General features: G+C 38.4%; 1 protein-coding gene across 1 annotated transcript in view; it reads right to left on the reverse strand.

Moving 5' to 3' along the window:
- Positions 1–22,539, reverse strand: part of SNX6 (sorting nexin 6) — a gene marked incomplete at its 3' end in the record, with an annotated part of 52,505 nt that overhangs the window by 19,276 nt on the left and 10,690 nt on the right. Inside the window, exons 3-6 of the mRNA XM_039256978.1 lie at positions 16,057–16,161; positions 14,942–15,052; positions 11,153–11,274; positions 9,027–9,150 (exon numbers count right to left, since the gene is read on the reverse strand). Of these exons, the coding sequence (XP_039112909.1) occupies positions 9,027–9,150; positions 11,153–11,274; positions 14,942–15,052; positions 16,057–16,161 (462 nt within the window). The remainder of the gene's footprint in view (positions 1–9,026; positions 9,151–11,152; positions 11,275–14,941; positions 15,053–16,056; positions 16,162–22,539) is intronic.

Genomic DNA, 22,539 nt, shown 5'->3' on the forward strand with positions numbered 1-22,539 from the left:
TAAGGGATACAAAAAGTGACTTTATTTATTTATTTATTTTTATTTTTAAAAAGGTTTATTTATTTTTGAGAGAGAGACGAAGTGCAAGCAGAAGGGCAGCAGAGAGAGAGGGAGTCACAGTATCCAAAGCAGGCTCCAGGCTCTGAGCTGTCAGCACAGAGCCTGATGTGAGGTTCGAACTCACAGACGGCGAGATCATTACCTGAGCCAAAGTCGGACGCTTAACCAATTAAGCCACCCAGGCGCTCCTAAAAGGTGACTTTAAATGGCATGAATGATTATCTAAAGGCAAAACTGAGAAGCAGCTAACTCTCTGACTTTACCACTTGCTGCACCAGGGTGCAAAAGGAACATCCCATCTAATTTCTTTATCTACTGCCATTATATAAATGACTCACAAATCATGATCACTACCCCTAAGCTCTTTCCTGAACCTTAGATCTTATTTCCATTTGCCTGGATCACATCCTTATAAATGGAAATTTGGCTAACCTTACATTAGACTAAGGCAGTATTCATTATAATCTAATCTCCAATATTTTCCTCTTCTTGGTTCTCCCTATTTATGGTCCCTCCTTCATGGTCCCTCCATCCAACCAGTCTCTCAGATTCCCACATGTTCCCTAAAATCCCATACCACTCATTACAAATCTTGAAATAATCTACAACTTCTTTTTGTCTCTCAAAGCTCAAATTCTACCATCAAATCTCTGAACTCTGTCTCTTCCTGTCCCACTGTCCTAGTAAAAATCCTCATTATTTCTTGCCTAACTACTACACTGGACTACTAGTTAACATCTCTCATTTCCTCAATCCAATTCATTCTGATGAGGATTTACAAAATTAAATTTTGAGCATCTCTTCCCTACTCAATAACTTTATAGAGTTTCACAATGTTCAGAGAATAAAAGCCAATGACTTAGGCATGGTATTCAAGACTTTCAACAATCTGGTTCAATTTACCTTTCTACCCACAACCAACTCCCCTCGCCCCGCTGAGAACCTTATGCTCCAAATAGTTCTCAAAAGAAGCTCTAAATGCTTAGGTTTCCCTCTACCTGAAATGGTATCTCTCTTCCCGTCAACTCTATTCAGACTTCATGAAACATCCAAATTAAAACACATCTCTTCATAAAACCTTTCTGAACTGCTCTATCTTTAGGCCTTTCAATGCACTCTGGGTGTTTTTTAAAACTGTGTTCTTAATATTAATTCAATTCATTTAACAAACTACTGACAAATGTATATTACAACCAGGCACTGTGCTAGGTGTTCAAAATATAAAGATGATAATCAAGATTGGGTACGTTCAGGGCGGTAGACCAAAATATAAAGATGATTGAGAGGTGGTACCTGGTCTTATAGTAATTTATGGTACAGAGGAGAATCCAGAGAAACATATGATTAAACGTAGGGTGAGCAGTATAGTGTCAGAGGAATTCATAGGGCACTATTAAGCAACAAGGGAACTTAATACAGACTTAGAAGATGAGAAAGGTAAGACTGGAGGTTGAAAGACCAGTCAGGGCCTGTTTTAATAACCAGGTCAAGGATTATAAAAGTCAGAACTAATCTTTAGGTCTGGTGATAGAAGGAAGCAGACACATTCCTAATATAGTAAGAGAGTAGAACAGACAGGATTTGGTGTTTCCTAATAGGAACAGGGACCAGGGGGATGCCTGAGAGGCTCCGTCAGGTAAATGTCCAACTCTTGATCTCAGTTCAGGTCTGGATCTCGGGGTTGTGAGTTCAGATCTCAGCATGGAGCCTACTTTAAAAAAAAAAAAAAAAAGGAATAGGGAATAGAAAGAGATATGAGTAATTTTTAGGTGTTAAGACATTGCTGGTACCTTCTTTGAGACACATAACATAAAAGGAGGCAAGGGCTTAAAGAAGAGGTCAAAGAAGTGATACAGATTTATAAGTTAATAGCATATTAAAGTACCTGAAGCCATGGGAGTCAATGAGATCACTTCAGGAGAATCAGAAGAATTAGAAGAGATCACTTCAGAAGAATTACTGAATTAGAAGTCTAGAGGAAGTTCTAAATTTCTGGAGAAGTCAGTAAGGAACCTTGGAAGGATCAGATTTAAATGAATGGATATATGGAGGAAAAAGTTCATGAAGGAGAGTAGGAAGGAGCCACAGAAGTAAGAAGAAAACTCAGTCAGAAGAGATCCCAAAGATTTAGAAGTACATAGGATCCAGGACAGCTAGAAAGATACCTTTGTCAAAGTGGAAATGCACAATGTAATATACCATATTAGTAGAATAAAGGACAAAACCACATTATCATCTCAATAGCTATACTTTTTCATAACAAAAACATTCAACAAACTAAGCATAGAAGGGAACTTCTTCAACTTGATCAAGAACATCAACGAAAACCCCACAGTTAACATCATACTTAATAGTGAAATAGTGAATGTTTTCCTCCCAAAATCAGAGACAAAATAAAGATGCCTGCTCTTGTCATTTCTATTTTTCATTGTACTGGAGGTTCTAGTCAGGAAAGTCAGTCAAGCAAAAGAAATTAAAAGGTATCCAGATTTGAAAGGAAGAAATAAAAAAAAAAAGAAGAAAGTTCATATATGCATGTGGCTGCAAACTGGTTGAGGGTTGTGGGAGACACGTGGAGTTGTGGGATTTGATCTCTGATTGGCTTGTACTTCCTAGTGAAAAAGGTCATTTTACATCAAAGAGGAACTGCTACAAGTTGAAATTGGCTTTTAAAAATGGAAAATGGGTGAGAGCTGTTTAAAGTCATATATAACCTTGTTATAAATGATGGAACAGGCAATCTAGGCTAGATGGGAATGAAGTAAAGACAAAAGGGCTGCTAACAGGGTCAAAATTCAGGAGAGGTCAAGAGTCTAGATGTACTAGAGTCAAAGAAGAATCAAAACAGGAATAGTGAAAAACAAAGCTGTCTATGTTTGGAGTCTATTTTTTTTTTAATGTTTTTATTTATTTCTGAGAGAGAGAGAGTGAGACAGACAGCGTGAGCAGGGGAGGGTCAGAGAGAGAGGGAGACACAAACTGAAGCAGGTTCCAGGCTCTGAGCTGTCAGCACAGAGCCTAACACAGGGCTCAAACCCACAAACCGTGAGATCATGACCTGAGCTGAAGTTGGACGCTCAACTGACTGAGCCACCCAGGCGCCCCTGATTGGAGTCTATTAATAGTAGGGCTTACCAACTCAGATATTAGGCAGGGTCCTGGGAGTGTCCATTGATAAGGCAGCAAGAATTGAATGGACATTAGGGTGCTGAAGAGGTTATATATTTACTCTATTCTTTTTTTTTTTTAATGTTTTATTTACTTTTGAGAGAGAGAGAGAAAGAGATAGCATAAGCAGGGTAGGGCCAGAGAGAGAGGGAGACACAGAATCCGAAGACAGGCTCCGGGCTCTGAGCTAGCTGTGCGCACAGAGCCCGGCACGGGGCTCGAACCCATGAACCAGGAGATCATAACCTGAGCCGAAGTGGGACGCTCAACCAACTGAGCCACCCAGGAGCCCCACACTCTACTTTTTAAGTAGACTCAGATTATACCTAGTAGAAACAGAGAAGGTATACAGCTACTTAAGCACTGAACAATAAAGGCAACCATTCCTTACAACAGCGACTACTGTTCACACAATAAATGCTAGAATAAGCTTTCCTAGGCCTCCCAGCTGCCCCATGACCTCTTTAGACTTTAGGACACCCTAGCCCTACTTCAGCAACTCATCAGTCCCACGGCTCTCTGAAACTTAGAAAACAAAACAGCACATACAGATTACTTTTCCTGCCCCACTGAAGTATGTAAAAATCCATAAAACAGCATCAGAACAAGCCTGAGAAAAACCTTTTAGTTTAGGGCCTATAATCTTCTTTTTAAAAAAATTGTTTTGTATTAGTTTATATTTTGAAACACGGAGAGAGAGCAGGAGAGGAGTATAGAGAGAGGGAGAGAGAATCACAAGCAGGCTCCATGCTGTCAGCATAGAGCCTGATGTGAGGTGAGAGCCCACCAACCATGAGATCATGACCTGAGCTGAAATTGAGTCAAATGCTTAACCAAATGTGCGACCCAGGTGACCCTCTTCTTCTTTTTTTTTTCTTTTAAATTTTTAACGTTTATTTACTTTTAAGAGAGAGAGAGAGACAGGGTGTGAGTGAGGGAGGAGCAGAGAGAGAGGGAGACACAGAATCTGAAGCAGGCTCCAGGCTCTGAGATGTCAGCCAGAGCCTGACACAGGGCTCAAACTCACAGACTGTGAGACCATGACCTGAGCTGAAGTCACACACCTAACTGACTGAGCCACTCAGGTGCCCCTTCTTTTTTTTAATGTTTATTTTTGAAAGAGGAAAAGAGCAAAAGCAGAGAAGGAGCAGAGAGAGAGGGGGACAGAGGAGCTGAAGCAGGCTCTGCACTGATATCAGAGAGCCAGATCCTGGGCTTAAACTCATAAACTATGAGATCATGAGCAGATCTTACTTTTTTTTTTTTTTTTTTTAATGTTTTTAATTTACTTCTAGGAGAGAGAGAGAGACAGAGTGAGCAGGGGAGGGTCAGAGAGAGAGGGAGTCACAGACTGAAACAGGCTCCAGGCTCTGAGCTGGCAGTCAGCACAGAGCCCGACGCGGGGCTCGAACCCACGAACCGCGAGATCATGACCTAAGCGTAAGTCGGACGCTTAACCGACTAAGCCACCCAGGCTCCCTGAGCAGATCTTACTTAAACAACTAAGCCACCCAGATTATGCGCTAGGGCCTATAATCTTCTATAACCTGTTAATATACTTGCTATTAATTAATGATTAAAGAATATTTGCAAAACACTTTCCTGTCTTTTTATACTTTCTCTAAAATGCCATGTGCTGATACTAAAAGAGTTATTATAATGCATGACATCATGATCTCTATTAAGCAAATATTAGTTCCGGAGGAAGAAAAATAAATCTATGTTAATGGAAGAAAATTTATGAAACCCTAAGATTTTTCCAAAGCTGATCTAAACAATCAATAATCCATTTGACAAAATACAGCATCCATTCTTAAATAAAAACCCTCAACAAAGTAGGGATAGATGGAATATACCTCAACATCATAACGATATATGAAAGACCCACAGTTAATAAATATCATTCTCAATGGGGAAAAACTGAGAGCCTTTCCCTTCTAGTAAGGAACAACACAAGGATACCCACTCTCACCATTACTATGTAACACATTACTGGAAGTCTTAACCTCTGCAATCAGACAACAAAAAGAAATAAAAGGCACCCAAACCAGCAAGGAGGAAGTCAAACTTTTACATGATACTCTATATAGAAAATCTGAAAGACTCCACCAAAAATTGCCAGAACTAATACATGAATTCAGCAAAGTCACAGGATATAAAATCAATGTGGAGAAATCTGTTGCATCAGTAACAAAGCAGCAGAAAAAGAAATCAAGGAATTGATTCCATCTGCAATTGCACCAAAAACAAGATACTTAGGAATAAACCTAATTAAAGAGGTAAAAGATCTGAGGGCACTAACAAATGGAAGAGCATTCCATGCTCATGGACTGGAAAACCAAACATGGTTAAAATGCTGATACTACACAAAGCAATCTACACATTTAATGCAATCTCTATCAAAATACCACCAAGCATTTTCCTCAGAGCTAGAACAAACAATCCTAAAATTTGTATGAAACCACAAAAGACCCTGAATAGCCAAAGCAATCCAAAATAGAAAAAACTGGAGGCCTCATGATTCCAGATTTCAAACTATATTACAAAGCTGTAGTCATCAAGACAGTATGATACTGGCACAGAAACAGACACATAGATCAATGGAACATAACAGAAAACCAAGAAATGGACCCACAACTATATGGTCAACTAATCTTCGACAAAGCAGGAAAGAAATCCAATGGAAAAAAAGGCAATCTCTTCAACAAATGGTGTTGCAAAAACTGGACAGCCACATGCAGAAGAATGAAACTGGACCACTTTCTTACACCAAACACAAAAATAAATTCAAAACAGATGAAAGACCTAAACGTGTGATAAGAAACCTTTAAAATCCTAGAAGAGAACACAGGCAGCAACCTCTGTGACCGTGGCCAGGGCAACTTCTTACTAGACACATCGCCAAAGCAAGTGAAACAAAAGCAAACATGAAGTGTTGGGAATTCATTAAATAAAAAGCTTCTGAGGGACCTACATGGCTCAGTTGGTTAAGTGTCGGACTCTTGATTTCAGCTCGGGTCCTAACCTCATGGTCAGATCGAGCCCTGCATGGGGCTCTAAACTGAGTGTGGAGCCTGCTTGGGATTTGCTCTCCCCTTCTCTCTCTGCCCCTTCCCTGTTTGCGTTTTCTCTCTCTCTTTTAACAATAATTAAAAGGCTCCTGCAAAGCAAAGGAAACAACCAACAAAACTAAAAGGCAACCTACAGGATGGGAGAAGGTTATCTGCAAATGACATATCAGATACAGGCTTAGTATCCATAATCCATAAAGAACTTACCAAACTCAACACCCAAAAAACAAATAATCCAGAGAAGAAATGGAAAGACATGAACAGACTTTTCCAAAGAAGACATCCAGATGCCTTAGAGACATATAAAGGATGCTCACCATCACTCATCATCAGGGAAATACAAATCAAAACCATGATGAGATACTACTTCACACCTGTCAGAATGGCTAAAATTAACAATACAAGAAACCGCAAGTGTTGGCAAGGATGCAGAGAAAGGGGAACTCTCTTGCACTGTTGGTAGGAATGCAAACTGGTGCAGCCACTCAGCAGAACAGTCCCTCAAGAAACTAAAAACAGAACTACCCTATAATCCAGCAATGGCACTATTAGGTATTTACCCAAAGGATACAAAAACACAAAAAAAAAAGATTTGAAGGGGTACATGCACCCCAATGTTTATAGTATTACTGAAAATAGCCAAACTATGGAGAGAGCCCAAATGTCCATCAACTGATGAATGGATAAAGAAGATGTGGTACATATATACAATGGAATATTACTCAGCCATCAAAAAGAAATAAAATCTGGCAATTTGCAATGATGCGGATGGAGCTAGAATATATTTAGTGAAATAAGTCAACCAGAGAAAGACAAATCCCTTATGATTTCATTTCTATGTGGAATGTAAGAAACAAAACAGATGAACATATGGGAAGAGGTGGGAAAGAAGAGATGGAAACAAACCACAAGAGACTCTTAATGATAGAGAACAAACTATGGGTTGAAAAAGGGAGGTGGATGGGAGATGGGCTAGAAGGGTGATGGGTATACTAAGGAGGGCACTTGCTGGGATGAGCTTTGGGTGTTGTATGTGAGTGATGAATCACTGAATTCTACTCCTGAACCCAATACTGCACTGTATGTTAACTATAAAATTTAAATTAAAAAAAGGGGGAAAAAAAAAAAAACCAGTAAAGGTAAAAAAAAAAAGTTAAAAAACCTACCACCCAACTGAAAAACCTTCAATAATCTTTCACTTATCATTTTAACAAATACTTATTTTACATCTTAATTGTCAGCCACTATTCTAAAGCAGTGAGGATACAATGGTAAAAAATTAAAGCCTTATTTTCAGAGAGGTTACATTTTAGTAGAGGGAGACAGATAATAAATACACAAAACTTTAAAATACAGATATATAGGGGAGCCTGGGTGGCTCAGTCGGCTGAGCATCCGACTTCGGCTCAGGTCATGATCTTACGGTTCGTGGGTTCAAGCCCCGCGTCAGGCTCTGTGCTGACAGCTAGCTCGGAGCCTGGAGCCTGCTTTGGATTCTGTCTCTCCTTCTCTCTCTGACCCTCCCCTGCTCACGCTGGCTGTCTCTCTCTCTCTTTCTCTCAGAAATAAATAAAAAAACATTAAAAAAATTTTAAATACAGATATGTTATTTCAGATAGTTCTTAGGGATTTGGCAATGGGACAGAGTACATGGAGCATGAGGCTCCTCTAGCTAAAGTGGCCTTGCACTGATAATACCATGCCTCACTGTATGCCTATGCTGCTCTACCAATTATTATTAAAGTTTTGGCCAAGGCCATGAATAAGGTTAAGCAAAAACAAACGAATAAAAGTACAAAAGTGATGACAGCATTCATCATGTGTTCTTTGGCAACCCAGTCATGAGTTATTTTCAGCTTCTTATAATTCATGATATAAGCTAGCATTTTTTACAATTCCTAATTGTAAACAACCATATGCCAGTATCAAATACTATGTTTACATTTGTGAAAGTACCCAGGCTTAAAATGTTATTTCTGGGATCTTGAATTACTTCATACCCTTTAAAAAAATGTGTTCTCTCTACTACTAGATTTAAGACACTTTATTGTCATGTCTACTAAAACCAAACCAGAAGAGCAAACTTATATACATAAAATTCTTTGACCTTGATGTTGACTTGTAAGCAAATAAGTACTATGCTACATTTGTTTTCTGCTAAAATTATGAGTTAATCTTGTCACTCAAATATAAATCCCAATATCTGTATCACCTATCCATTAAAATTTTTTTTGCCAGTACTACTATGAATGAAGAAATCCTTAAGGCTCAATCGCATCAGTTTTTCCATTTGCACTGTAACAGAGCTTTCAGGCAGGGAAGGAGGAAGATTAGGAGCAACTGGCACTGAAAAAGGTCAGTTAAACAGATCAAAAGGCAATGATTAACCCAAAAGTAATCTAGAATTCTTTAGCTCAAGTACCTCCCTGGAATTTCACGAGACTTCAAACTCAAATTTAAGAAACAATCAAACTGACAACCCTATTTCTTAAGAGGTTCACAATTCAGGATGAAAATCAACGTCCCATGTAGTAACATGATTTAGCCTCATTTCTTCATTTCTTCTCAAGTTGTATTGAAATACCCTATTACCACTAAATAAAATATCATTTTACACTGGCTTGAAAAACAAGAACATTACAAAAAAAAGGGTCTTTTCTAACTACTCCCTGCCTTTTCCAGTGACTCTAAAAATAAACCTTGATTACTGCTTTAATCAATACTCACATCTTGATTATATTCCAAGAAGACATGGAAATTTAAATCTTTTCTCAAAATAGGATGTGCTGCCACACGACATAGAAACACTTCATGCATTGCAACAGTCTTCTTGAATATTGCCAAATATTCACTAGAAACAATACACAAAATCAAAGGTAAAACACTGCATCAACTAGAAAATCACCTGCAACAGTTTTCAACAAATACTCTAAATTATTCTAAATGCAAAATTAAAGATACAAAGATATAATCCATGTAAACAAAGGTTTTAGTTGAACTGTTAATAAAATGTATAAAATCCAGCTCTGAAAAGACTTCATGCTAGTTAATAATATTTATTATATTTAAATGTTAATAGTTTTAAGTTTTATGAACCTTTCTTCCTATCCAAGTTGATGTTAAAGGTAACCACAGGGGTGTTTGTTTTCGGCTCCAGAGAAAGTACAACTACAAATTATTTGATACAATCTTTATGGCTCAAGTTCGAGATAATTACTACTTTTGAATACCTCTGTACAAAGAAAAAAAATCTAAACAAACTTCAGTAAGCATATTTTCGACATTAATAATTATTTTCATCTAATGATCCAAACACACAAGAAAAAAGCACACCACAGAGAGCCTAATTTTTGTCATTACATTGGAAACTTGTGTTTAAAATATTTTAATATCCTCAGTAAATCACAGTGATCATATAGTAATATATGTCAGTTTGAAAAAAGAAACACTCAAGGAAAAGGCCCAATATTCTTGCTTCAACTACGTGCAAGGAGGATAAATTTTACATACCAGCAAACCAGCAGGACCAATGTTGGGAGAAGTTTGATCTCTGTGAGGGTAGTCATTCAGTGAAGACAAAAAAGAAGGATGCAGAGGATGGAGGTAGCAGTAGAATAAACCCAAGGTTCTCTGTTATCCAACCCCTAACCAGACCACAAAAGAATCATGATCAGGGCCACTGGAAAACCACAGATTCTTTAATATTAATGTGCTCTGCTAATTTCCAGTTTTCAGTCTTATAACTATAAAAGTATGTATCTCTGTCTGCTCTCAGACTATTGCTTGCACCCAGCATGGACAGAAATCTTAAAATATCTGTCACCTTACATTTTGACAAAAAAGATCTACTTTGCTAATTTATCTTGTCAAACGAGTTTAGCATTCTGAAGAGGAGTCTAGTAGCCAGGTGGATATATGCTTAAAAACTGACACGAAGTGGAAGAGGAGAAAAGGAAATGCATGAAGAGGAGAAATGATCAGAAAAAGAGTGATGGAAATGATGATGATACAAGGGAAAGTGTTTCCGTGTACAGCTCTCAAAATACAGAAAACAATATACTGTAAAGCTAAAATTACTTCAAATGTCTAATAAGGGAAAGATTCTGTATTTTCAGCAAATATGTTAAACACAAAATAGAAGTTATTCCAGTTTTTTCAAAGATTTAATACATTTCTAGTGTATGTGAAACTAATAATCATTTAATTAAAAACATTTTAACACTATTCTCTTGTTACTTTGCTCCTATTCTTTTCCCCTTGGCCAGAAGTCATAGGCAGAAAGAAAGAAAAGAAAATTAAATTTTTTAATTAAAAAAATTAAACACACAGATATAGCCAACCAGACAGCCACACATGTGCGCACGCGCACACACACACACAAACACACACAGTCTTTTTTAAAAAGAAAATAGAATATGTGCAGAGTTGCTCAGTGCATGTTTTTATGAGAACTAGAAAACAGAAGTTTGGGTAGTATGCACATATTAAAAAAAGAAAACCAGGTTGGCAATGACTAAGGCCTTATAGATAAAAACCAAAATAACTTATATTCTGCTTCAAAAAGTCTTATTTCCCTTTCTACTATGTTTAAATAAAGTTTTGAATCCTCCATTTTCAATTTTCAGAGTCTATTTAAAACATTAATTTAAAGAATTTTACAATGCAGACAATTATTCTATAATTTTCCTGTAGGCTCTGATCATGATCATTAAAACTGGTTGTTTGACTTAAACCTGCATTTTTAGGAAAGGGTCACTGTGGTGAAATGATTAAAAGGATGGGATATCAGAGAGCACAGAAAAAAGGCATTAAAACAAGCACAATTAACAAAAGCAACAACAAAAATCACATACGCTTCCAGTTCCTGTTTCATCTTTGTGAATTCTTCTTTTGTCATGGACCCTTCTCCTTCTCCAAGCTTCTGTAGTTTTTCCCTTGAAGCATCAAAATCAGGTCTTGGTGGTGCTGGTGGGATCTGTAAGAAAACCAAATCACTAATTTTAAAGACTGTTTTATTTTTCACAGCAGCTGTACTACTGCCACCATAAAAGACTGTCTGGGAGAGCTAAAGATATCCTGAAGGAACATGGCACCAGGAACATCCCAATTCAGGTTAGAAAATTTGATAAGGTCCTTTGCACCAAGGAAGAAATACGGCAGAGTACTATTTTCTAGGATTAGAACAGTAGCTCCCAACCTTTAATCTGCAGATTCCTACATGGCAACTTAAAGTCCTCAAATGTATAAACACATTAAGCTCTGACTATATGCTAAGTGAATATGCATACCAATTTTCAGAAGTATGTAAAAGGTTTGATCAAATACAAATATATATATTTAAATTAATGAATTCATAGTAGCTTTATGCTATTCCATGTTTCTTAAATTCATGGATGCCAATAGTACAATCCAGCAAGGGATGTTAAAATGGGTTCTTGAATTGGAGGAGTGTACCAGAAACATAGAGCACGGACTTAAAACCAAGAGAACAAGACAGAGATTAATGACTAACCTCATTCTATTCAATTCACTCACAATAAGGGCATAAGTAAATTTTTTTTTTTAATGTTTTTTATTTATTTCTAGGAGAGAGAGAGAGAGACAGTGTGAGCAGGGGAGGGTCAGAGAGAGAGGGAGTCACAGACTGAAACAGGCTCCAGGCTCTGAGCTGGCAGTCAGCACAGAGCCCGACGCGGGGCTCGAACCCACGAACTGCGAGATCATGACCTAAGCGAAAGTCGGACGCTTAACCAACTAAGCCACCCAGGCGCCCCAGTAAGTACTTATCTTAAGTAAAAATATAAGATCTAGAAGAGACATATCTTTCAAGGGAACGATAGAAGAACAAAAGTTTATCTTTTTTTTTTTAAAGAATTAATTTTTTTAATGTTTTATTTATTTTTGAGAGAGAGAGAGAGACAGCGTGAGCAGGGGAGAGTCAGAGAGAGAGGGAGTCCCAGAATCTGAAGACAGGCTCCAGGCTCTGAGCTAGCTGTCAGCACAGAGCCCGATGAGGGGCTCAAACCCACGAACCGTGAGACCATGACCTGAGCTGAAGTCAGACGTTTAACCAACTGAGCCACCCAGGCGGCCCAAAAAAAGTTTATCTTAAAAGGAATGGCTTACAAATAAGAATTGTGAAGGGAAAATTATGGGAAGCAAAGAAAGCTAGAAGAGAAAGAAAAGTAGGGGAAAAGTTAAAGAATGAATACAAGAAAAGGGTTATGCTTGAGGAAAGGAATAGGGAAGGAAGCCATCAAGTACAGCTGAGCACACACTCACATCTACTATGCACCAGGCTTGATGCTGAACAATGTGCATATAAAGATAAATAAGACATGGTCTTGGGGTGCCTGGCTGACTCAGTTGGTAGAGTATGCGACTCTCAATCTTGGGGTTGTGAGTTTAAGCCCCATGCTGGGTATAGAGATCACTTAAAAATAAAATCTTGGAGGGAGTGGGCCTGGCTGGCTCAGTCAAGTATCTGACTCTTGATACTGGCTCAGATTGTGATCTTGCAGCTGTGAGACTGAGCCCCTCGTTGGGCTCCTGAGCATGAAGCTGGCTTAAGATTCTTCTCTCCCTGCCCTTCCCCTTCTCGTGCATATGTTCTCTCTCTCTCAAAATAAATAAACACTAAAAATAAATAAAGAGGGGCACCTGGGTGGCTTAGTTGCTTGAGTGTCCAAATTTGGCTCAGATCAGGATCTCAAGGTTCATGAGTTTGAGCCCCAAATCGGACTCACTGCTGTCACCCTGTCAGCACAGAGCCTGCTTCAATTCCTCTGTCCCTCTCTCCCTGCCCCTCCCCCACCTGCGCTCTCTCCAAAATATAAGTTAGTAAGTAAGTAAATAAATAAATAAATAAAATCCTGGCATGCCTGAGTGACTCGGTTGGTTGAGCATCAGGCTCTTGATTTTGGCTCAGGTCATGATCCCAGTGTGATGGGGTCAAGCCCTGTGTCAGGCTCTGTGCTGAACATAGACCCTGTTTAAGATTCTGTCTCTCTCTCTCTCTGTCCCTCTTCCCCATTCCTGCTAGCTAAAATAATAAAAAATTTTTTTACATGTAATTCTTTATTTTTTAATTATCATTTTAACTATTTTTCAAACTTTACATCCACATTAGTTAACATATAGTACAATAAAAAATTCTTAAAAAAACAAGCAAAGATGGTCTTGGTCTTTGGGGAGTGTTTAGTCTATAGAAGGAGGTTGTAGTAAGAAAATGCCATTAGACAAGATGAGGAAGAAAAGGTGGAAATAAGATGGGAAAAGAAGAAGGAATTTCCAGTTTGGTGTACACACTGTGAAGGTGGAAGGTGGTACACCTAGAGAGGCCATGCAAGTTCTGCCCCAACCCCCCTCCCCGTACCTTGTCCTATGCATCTCTTCCTTTTGGCTATTTCTGAGTTGTATCCCTTACATAAACTGGTAATTTTTTTAAGAAATAAAGAAAAAATATGTACGGCCAGTTGTCAACCAAATTTTGACTTACACAAACAAAAAGCAAATGACAGAGAAGGAGTAGCCACAAGGATGGAGAAAGAATCAAGTCAGGATAATTTCAAGAATATAAAATGAAACTAAATTTCAGGAATCTGAGTCTGGACAATGGCTGAGGCACAACATCTGGTGCATACTTTTTTTTTATGTTTTTATTTATTTGTGAGAGAGAGAGAGACAGCGTAAGCAGGGGAGGGTCAGAGAGAAAGGGAGACACAGAATCCAAAGCAGGCTCCAGGCTCTGAGCTGTCAGCACAGAGTCCGACACGGGGCTGGAACCCACAAACGGTGAGATCATGACCTGAGCCGAAGTCGGACGTTTAACTGGCTGAGCCACCCGGCGCCCCATCTAGTGCATACTTAGTTTAGAGAACTTCTTAAGGTACCTTCCTTAAAAAAACTCTTAAGTATTTGTCTTCCTAAGTGTTTAAAACCATTATGGTTTGTAACCTCCCCTTAATTAATCCCTAGGAAAAACCCATTTCACTTCCAGTAAACAATAAGAATTTAAATTTAAATGAAGGAGCAGGCGCCTGGGTGGCTCAGTTGGTTAAGCATCCGACTTGGGTTCAGGTCATGATCTCACGGTTGGTGGGTTTGAGCCCTGTGTCGGCCTCTGTGCTGACAGCAATTCAGAGCCCGGAGCCTTCTTCAGATTCTGTGTCTCCCTCTCTCTCTGACCCTTCCTTGCTCACGCTGTCTCTGTCTCTCTCTCTCAGAAATAAATAAAACATAAATAAGTAAATAAATAAATTTAAATGAAGGAGCATAACATAGCTATAGGTCCACACTCTCAAACTAGGCAATTCAAGATAAAAGGTGATAGTCCATTGTGTTTTGTAACTGGCAATTTTAAAACATTACACCAGTTCAATAAGAATTTAACACACAATAAAGTACCTAAAAAACTCCTAGAAAATGGCATGAAAATGGAACCCCATGAGAACAAACTGAGGACTGATGGGTGTGGAGGGGGGAGGGGAGAGATGGGCATGGAGGAGGGCACTTGTGGGGATGAGCACTGGGTGTTATATGGAAACCAAGTTGACAATAAACTATCTGTAAAAAATAATAATATTTTTTTCCTCCTTTGACTTAGAAAAAATAAAAAAAGAAAACAGAACCCCAATACTCACAATATAACCCGCATAGTCTTCATTTTCGACGAAGGAATCATGAAGCCAGATAAATTCCTCATGTTGTCGAACAACAGAAAACTCATTTTGTTTAAAATTTGGCAATGAACTCTGCAAAGACAGAGATTCTCTTGAATAAAAATCAAAATTACACTAAAAGGCTTTTAATAAACATTTTTATCTTATTTTTGTAAGTTAATCTCATATGATTATCAGCACTTTGAAATTTTGTTTTGTTTTGTTTTTAACATTTATTTATTTTTGAGAGACAGAGAGAGACAGATCTTGAGCAGGGGAGGGGCAAAGAGAGAGGGACACACAGAATCTGAAGCAGGCTCCAGGCTCTGAGCTGTCAGCACAGAGCCCGACACAGGGCTTAAATCCACGAACTGTGACATAATGACCTGAGCCGAAGTTGGATTCTCAACTGACTGAGCCACTCGGGCGCCCCAGATTATCAGTACTTTTAAACTCGATTATGAAAACTCTGAGACACCAGACAAATTTCTCTGGGATCTTTGAGAAAAGAAGTTGATAGCCTCTTATATTCTACTGCTACCATTACTTAAAAGTTATCTTATTAATATATATCAAACTCAACTACTCAAAGGAAAATAGATCTACAATCTGAAAATATGCCTGAGAACTGAAATCTAAGAAGAAAATAATTTTAAGACAGTAATTAACTGAAATAAGAAAACAAGAATGATGAAAGATATTAATAGAAGTCTAGAGAAAATGAAGTTTGCATTACACCTAGGTTTTGTGATTAGTTCTTAAATGTTAATCTTTAAAGAGTGCATTAAAATAAAAAATACATTTCCCTGGGGCACCTGGATGGCTCAGTTGGTTAAGTGTCCAACTCTTGGTTTTGGCTCAGGTCATGATCTCACAATTTGTGGGATGGAGCCCTGCATGCACGAAGCCTGCTTGGGATTCTCTCTCTCCCTCTTTCTCTGCCCCTCCCTCACTCAGGAGTGCCCTCTCTCTAAATAAATAAATAAACTTAAAAATGTTTTTAAAAATGTTCAAAACCAAAGTTCCAGTCACTATACTGTCACATATTAACATCTGCACGATAGTTAAAAATAGCACAAGTACAAAATCACATTTACCTTTGTGTGAACAGTGAATTTTACTTTATCTCTCTCACTCAGAGCATCAGAAATGTCCACTTGCAGAGCAGCATCATTTTGAAGATCTACATTTATTGCTTTAAGCTAGAAAAAGATAATACCTTAGTGAAAATTCTGTGGGCGTTTATAGAATCTCACTCTTTTTCAGACATTAAGATAATGCAAAAGCAAAACAAAACAAAAATAAAAAAATCTTAAATCTAAAATGTACTCAAGTTCATTTAAACTACATATATGTTTTGGAGCGCAGGTTCTTTGGGTATGTTATTACCTTAATCAATTTTCATTCTATACTATTCAACTAGGCTTTGTATGAGTCAATGTGCTAACCATTATTCATTATAACTTCACTTAAAAAGTAAAGCATTTTCTCTTTCCTCTTCTCTGCCATTGTGGTGCATGAAGTTAACTGTTCTTCACGATGGGTGGCAGCAGGGAAGTCTGGAGGATACCCTTGCCTCACAGTTTGGATGACCTGGATCTGAATCCCATCTCTGCACATTAATATACTCTGATTTGGGTCTTCTCACAAGACTTTCAGAATCATGCTTGAAACATGGCCAAGAAACAAAAGCAGAACCGTTCCATTCCCCAGTGAACTAGGATGAAAATGTAATAAAATCAGGTACAACTCCAAGGAGGCCCTGGAGAAGAACCAAGCTGGCCTAGAAGGGATAGCACATGAGATGGCAACATACTTAGGCTGCATTAAGGTCACATATTTGTATTCTATCACTCTGTAAACATCACTACCAACTCAACAATAGACATGTTTTACTAGGAAAATGATTTCTCTTACTATGCTTCTATGCCAGTAAGGTGATTCAGTAATAAATATGCAAGACCTTTTGTTTGAAAGAAATAAATACATAAAAAAAAGCTATTTTCCAAGAAGATGGTCCATTAAAGTTCAAATGTTCTAAAGTTAAGGAAAGTATCTACCTTTAAGAACAAGAAAAATAATGAAAAGGCTAATAATTTTAACTCTATTGCTTATTTCAGTTCAGGAATTTACAATGAAACTATTAAATATAGTTAAATATATTACATATAACATATTTGTAGTGCTAAAAAAATGGCAACATAATACTCAATAACTACCTCCCGTGACAGGAATTAAATCTCACATTTTACTCTACAAGTTTAATATATTAAAGTGATTGACTATGTTCTCTATTTAGTGCTTCCATTTACTTGTCTATGAGAAGACCTCTCTACTTACAATTCTTTTTTAATTTTTTTTTGTGTTTTATTTATTTCTAGGAGAGAGAGAGAGAGACAGCGTGAGCAGGAGAGGGTCAGAGAGAGAAGGAGTCACAGACTCCGAAACAGGCTCCAGGCTCTGAGCTGAAAGTCAGCACAGAGCCCAACGCGGGGCTCGAACCTACGAACTGTGAGATCATGACCTAAGCGAAAGTCAGACGCTTAACCGACTAAGCCACCCAGGCGCCCCTCTACTTATAATTCTTAAGTTTATTTATTTTGAGAGCCCGTGTGCACTTGAGTGGGGGAGGAGCCTGACACAGGGCTTGACCTCATGAACTGTGAGATCATGACCTGAACTAAAATCTTAACCGACTGAGCCACCCAGGCACCCCTGTTTTTTTAAAAAAGTAAACACTATCACCAACATGGGGCTCAACCTCACAATTCCAAGATCAAGAGTCACATGCTCTCACTGAGGCAGCCAGGCACCCCTCTATTTATAATTCTTAGCCATAATTCTGTTGATAATTCTTAAATTTCATCTATTTTCTTCCCCTTTAAGCAAATATACATTCTAAAATGTTTGACTAATTTGGAGACCTATAAAAAAATCAAACACACTGAAAGATGAAAATAAATTCTTAGCCAGGTGCAAAGACAGGAAATATTTAAGGTCTAATTAGCCACCTAGCCTGCTTCAAATACTGTAGTTGTAAAACCCAGGTCTTACTTTAGGAATCTAATGTAGTCATTAGCATTTCAAATTGTTTTATTTTATTTTATTAATGTTTTGTTTCTGAGAGAGAGAGAGAGAAACAGTGTGAGCAGGGGAGGGTCAGAGAGAGAGGGAGTCACAGACTGAAACAGGCTCCAGGCTCTGAGCTGGCAGTCAGCACAGAGCCCAACGCGGGGCTCAAACCCACGAACCGCGAGATCATGACCTAAGCGAAAGTCGGACACTTAACTGACTAAGCCACCCAGGCGCCCCTATCGTATAAAGTTTTTAAAGTTTATACTATAAACTTACATACATTATTTTAAAATGTTTAAAAATTTGTAATTGTACTCAATGCTACATGTAGCCCATTGTCTGATAAAAGAAATGAAATTAAAAGTTGCCTTGAGGGAGACCTGGGTGGCTTAGTCAGTCAAGTGCCTCGATTTCTGCTCGGGTCATGATTTTGTGGTTTGTGGTACTGAGCCCCACAATGGGTTCTGTGCTGACAGTGTGAAGCCTGCGTGGGGTTTCTCTCTCAAATAAATAAATAAGCATTAAAAGAAAAAAAAACGTTTCCTTTTTTCTCTTTACTCACAATCAGGACACTTTTAAGGTGTTTATTGTGGTAGACTGAATAATGGCTCCCCATAGAACATCCACAGCCAAGTATCTGGAACCTGTGGACGTTACTTTACACAGCAAAAAAAGGGCTCTGGAGGTGTGATTAAATTAAGGATCCTGAGATGGGGAGATTATCCTGGATTATCCAAGTGGGTCTTAAATGCAGTTACAGGTATCCTTAGAAGAGGTGGAAGGAGATTAGACAGACAAAAGGGAGGGCAACAGGACTATGGATGCAGACATTAGAGTGATCCAACCACAAGCCAAGGTTTGCTGGCAGCCATCAGAAACCAGAGGGACAAGTAACAAATTCTTCCCCAGAATCCCAGGGAGTGTGGCCCTGCTGACACCTTGATTTCAGCTCACTGATCCTGTTTTTGGATTTCTGTACTACAGAACTGTGAGAGAATACATTTCTGTTATATTCAGCCATCAGATTTGTAGTAATTTGTTAGACTAGCCACAGGAAACTCATAAGTCTATCATTATGATTTTCAGAATATAATCTTGGCTTTTCTCCATTTCTTATGTTTTCTCTGCCTCATCAAGCATTTCCCAAATGCAACTGGTAAGCATCAACGTGGGTGCTTATTAAAAATGCAGAACCCCAGGCCCGATCACAGATTTATCAAAACAATCTTCAGGGAAAAAGCCTTAAAAATTGTACTTGGGGGGCGCCTGGGTGGCTTAGTCGGTTAAGCGTCCGACTTTCGCTTGGGTCATGATCTCGCCGTTCGTGGGTTCGAGCCCCGCGTCGGGCTCTGTGCTGACTGCCAGCTCAGAGCCTGGAGCCTGTTTCAGTCTGTGACTCCCTCTCTCTCTGACCCTCCCCTGCTCACGCTGTCTCTCTCTCTCTCCTAGAAATAAATAAAACATTAAAAAAAAAAAAAATTAAAAAAAAAAAATTGTACTTGGGAACCCTAGTCTAGACTTTCAAGGTGTATTTGCCTTTACAATCTGTGAAAACTTCATCTCAACTGCTAATATTTTCTTTTTAATGATTATATAAAACACTGTTGCCAGATTTTATATCTATATGTACATTTAAATTTTCAGATTTATTTTAACTGTTGCATTATCAATTTGGTAACACACCTTTCAGGATTTCTACGTTTGAATAGCTGTTATTTATTCTTTCAATTTAAGGTTATTCCCAATTATCTCTTTCTTCCATTTCCTTGTCTCTGTATATCAAATATACTTGTCTCCTTTTTTCTGACAGCACACTTGGCTTTTTCAAATTGTAACTTTTATTGATAACAGATATTTTTATATTATGTACTTACTGCTTTTGTTCTTGGATTCTCTCTTTTCAGGTATACCTTACACACAATGAAATGCAGGTTTTAGGTATATAATTTGAAGAGTTTTGGCAGATACACAGGTTACCATGTCCTGTAATCATGACTACAACCATCCCCAGAAATTCCCTCCATTACTTTTACATTTCTACTTTTTTCCCTAACTCTTCTGGAAATTCTTCTGTATGCCTTATGAAAGCTTATAGCCCTTCACATATGGTCTTAACAGCTATTAATCCAATCTATCACTTGTCTTTTTCATTCTTTTAGCAAGTATATTCTAGAACTGATCTCAGGAAAAGCGCATGAATCATAAATAAGGCCACAGCAAAATGCTGATGGTGAGACGGTAACTCCTTTAATTTATATTTCATAGTAAGTTCAAAATAACAGCTTCACATCTCAATTTTTTCTCTATTTCTGAGCTTACAGAGAAAAGGAGACAAAAAGGAATATTTTGTTTGACAATAAGATTTGTTTCACACACACCAGGGTTTTTTTTTTTAAGTCCTGTTTCTAATAACTAAGATGTGTAATGGAAAAGCCAGGCAATAAATGAAATCATCCCCTACATAAAAACAAAATTTCCACTGAAAGCTAATCTGCTATATTTCATCAATTCTAGATGCACATTTTGCACATTTAAACATCTAAAATAGGAATGCCTTATAACTGATGACAAATTCCAGTTTAATTGGCAATCTTTTTTCTTCCTTAGTGGTACATAAAGTATACCAATCAATTATGCCTCAGATCTGATAAAATATCATATCATAAATCTAATGTTAATTTCATAAACCATACACAAGGTTTTTCAGGCATATATTCTTTTTTTAGAGAAAAGTCAATGTTAAGAGAGTTTTTATTAAGGAAAAAAGTGAAAGCAAACAACCTGTGATTCATCAACATTTAATGAACTTTTTGAAATTAGCGAGGTAAGTGTGACGAAATTCTCATTAGACTACATTCACTGGTTGAATGCACATCTGGGCTGATAAACTCTGTAGTCTCCTGTCAAAGAGTGGCTAGGTTAAACATTTGTGTCATGGTCAAGAGGAAGACAAGGCAGAGCAAATAGATTAACAAACATAAATACAGTACCATTAAAAAGATAATTTAAAGACACCGTCTTATTGCTGATGATTGTTCCATATGTAATTATTTAGTAAAGAAGACATTCAATACTATAGATTCATGTACTATAAAGTATCTACCTTAGAACATTCCTAAAAAATTAGTTGTTCATCTTTCGTCAGAAAAGAAAATGTATAGAGATGGATGGATAGAAGAAAAGGAAAATAACTGACTATTGCATAGCCTCCCAACATGGTATCTTGCTTCTGTCCTTTTCCTTTTCTTTAATCTATTCCTTACAATCCCATTAAACTAAGTCATTCCTTAGCTCAAAACCTAGGGGTCCCCACTTGGAGAAAAGCCAAAGTCCACCAAGCCCTATAAAATCTGCATCTGACATCATCTCTCAGGCTAATCTATCACTCCTCTTGCTGACTGCAGCCCTGCCATATGGGCTTAGTTCCTCCTTAAATACAGAGGCATGCTGCCACCTCCGGAATCTTTGCACTTACTGATCCCTATACCTGGAACATTCTGCCCCCAGGTATCTATCTGCATGACTCACTCCTTCATTTCCTTCAAGTTATTTACCAGAATGTCAGCTTCTCAGGAAAGTCTCTCCTGGCAACCCTAAAACTACAACTCAACTCTCCTCCCCGCCAACAATCCCTATCCCCCCACCTTTAAAAATATGTTTGTTTACTTTATTGTTTATATATTTGGGAGAGAGCATGAGCAGGGGAGGGACAGAGAGACAGGGAGACAGAGTATCCAAAGAAGGCTCTGTACTGATAGTGGAGAGCCCGCAGAAAGCCAGTGGAGAGCATGACATGAGGCTTGAACTCACGAACCTCAAGATCATGACCTGAGCTGAAGTCTGAAGTCAGATGCTTAATCAACTGAGCCACCCAGGGGGCCCCCTCCCCCGTATTTATTTAGAGAGAGAGAGCACACATGTGCAAAAGCGAGGGAAAGCGGAAGAGGCAGACAGAGAATCCCAAGCAGGCTTGGTGCTGTCAGTGCAGAGCCTGATGTAGGGCTCGATCCCATGACCCCTTAAGATCAGGACCTGAGCCCAAATCCAGAGTTTGATGCTTACCTGACTAAGCTACTCATGCACCCCACACCTCATATTTTTCATAGTACTTGTTTACCATTTACTATATATATATTTTAAATTTTTTTAACATTTATTTATTATTTAGAAAGAGAGAGACAGAGCATGAGCAGGGAAGGGGCAGAGAGAAGGGGAGACACAGAATCTGAAGCCAGCTCCAGGCTCTGAGCTGTCAGCACAGAGCCTGACGTGGGGCTCAAACCCACAAACTGTGTGATGATGACCTGAGCTGAAGTCGGACGCTTAACTGACTGAGCCACCCAGGTGCCCCCATATTTTATTTTTTAATTTTTTTTTTTTAAATTTATTTCTAGGAGAGAGAGAGACAGCGTGAGCAGGGGAGGGTCAGAGAGAGAGGGAGTCACAGACTCTGAAACAGGCTCCAGGCTCTGAGCTGGCAGTCAGCACAGAGCCCGACGCGGGGC

The sequence above is a fragment of the Hyaena hyaena genome, unplaced genomic scaffold (assembly GCF_003009895.1).
Source record: "Hyaena hyaena isolate Hyena2069 unplaced genomic scaffold, ASM300989v1 scaffold_599, whole genome shotgun sequence".
NCBI lineage: Eukaryota > Metazoa > Chordata > Mammalia > Carnivora > Hyaenidae > Hyaena > Hyaena hyaena.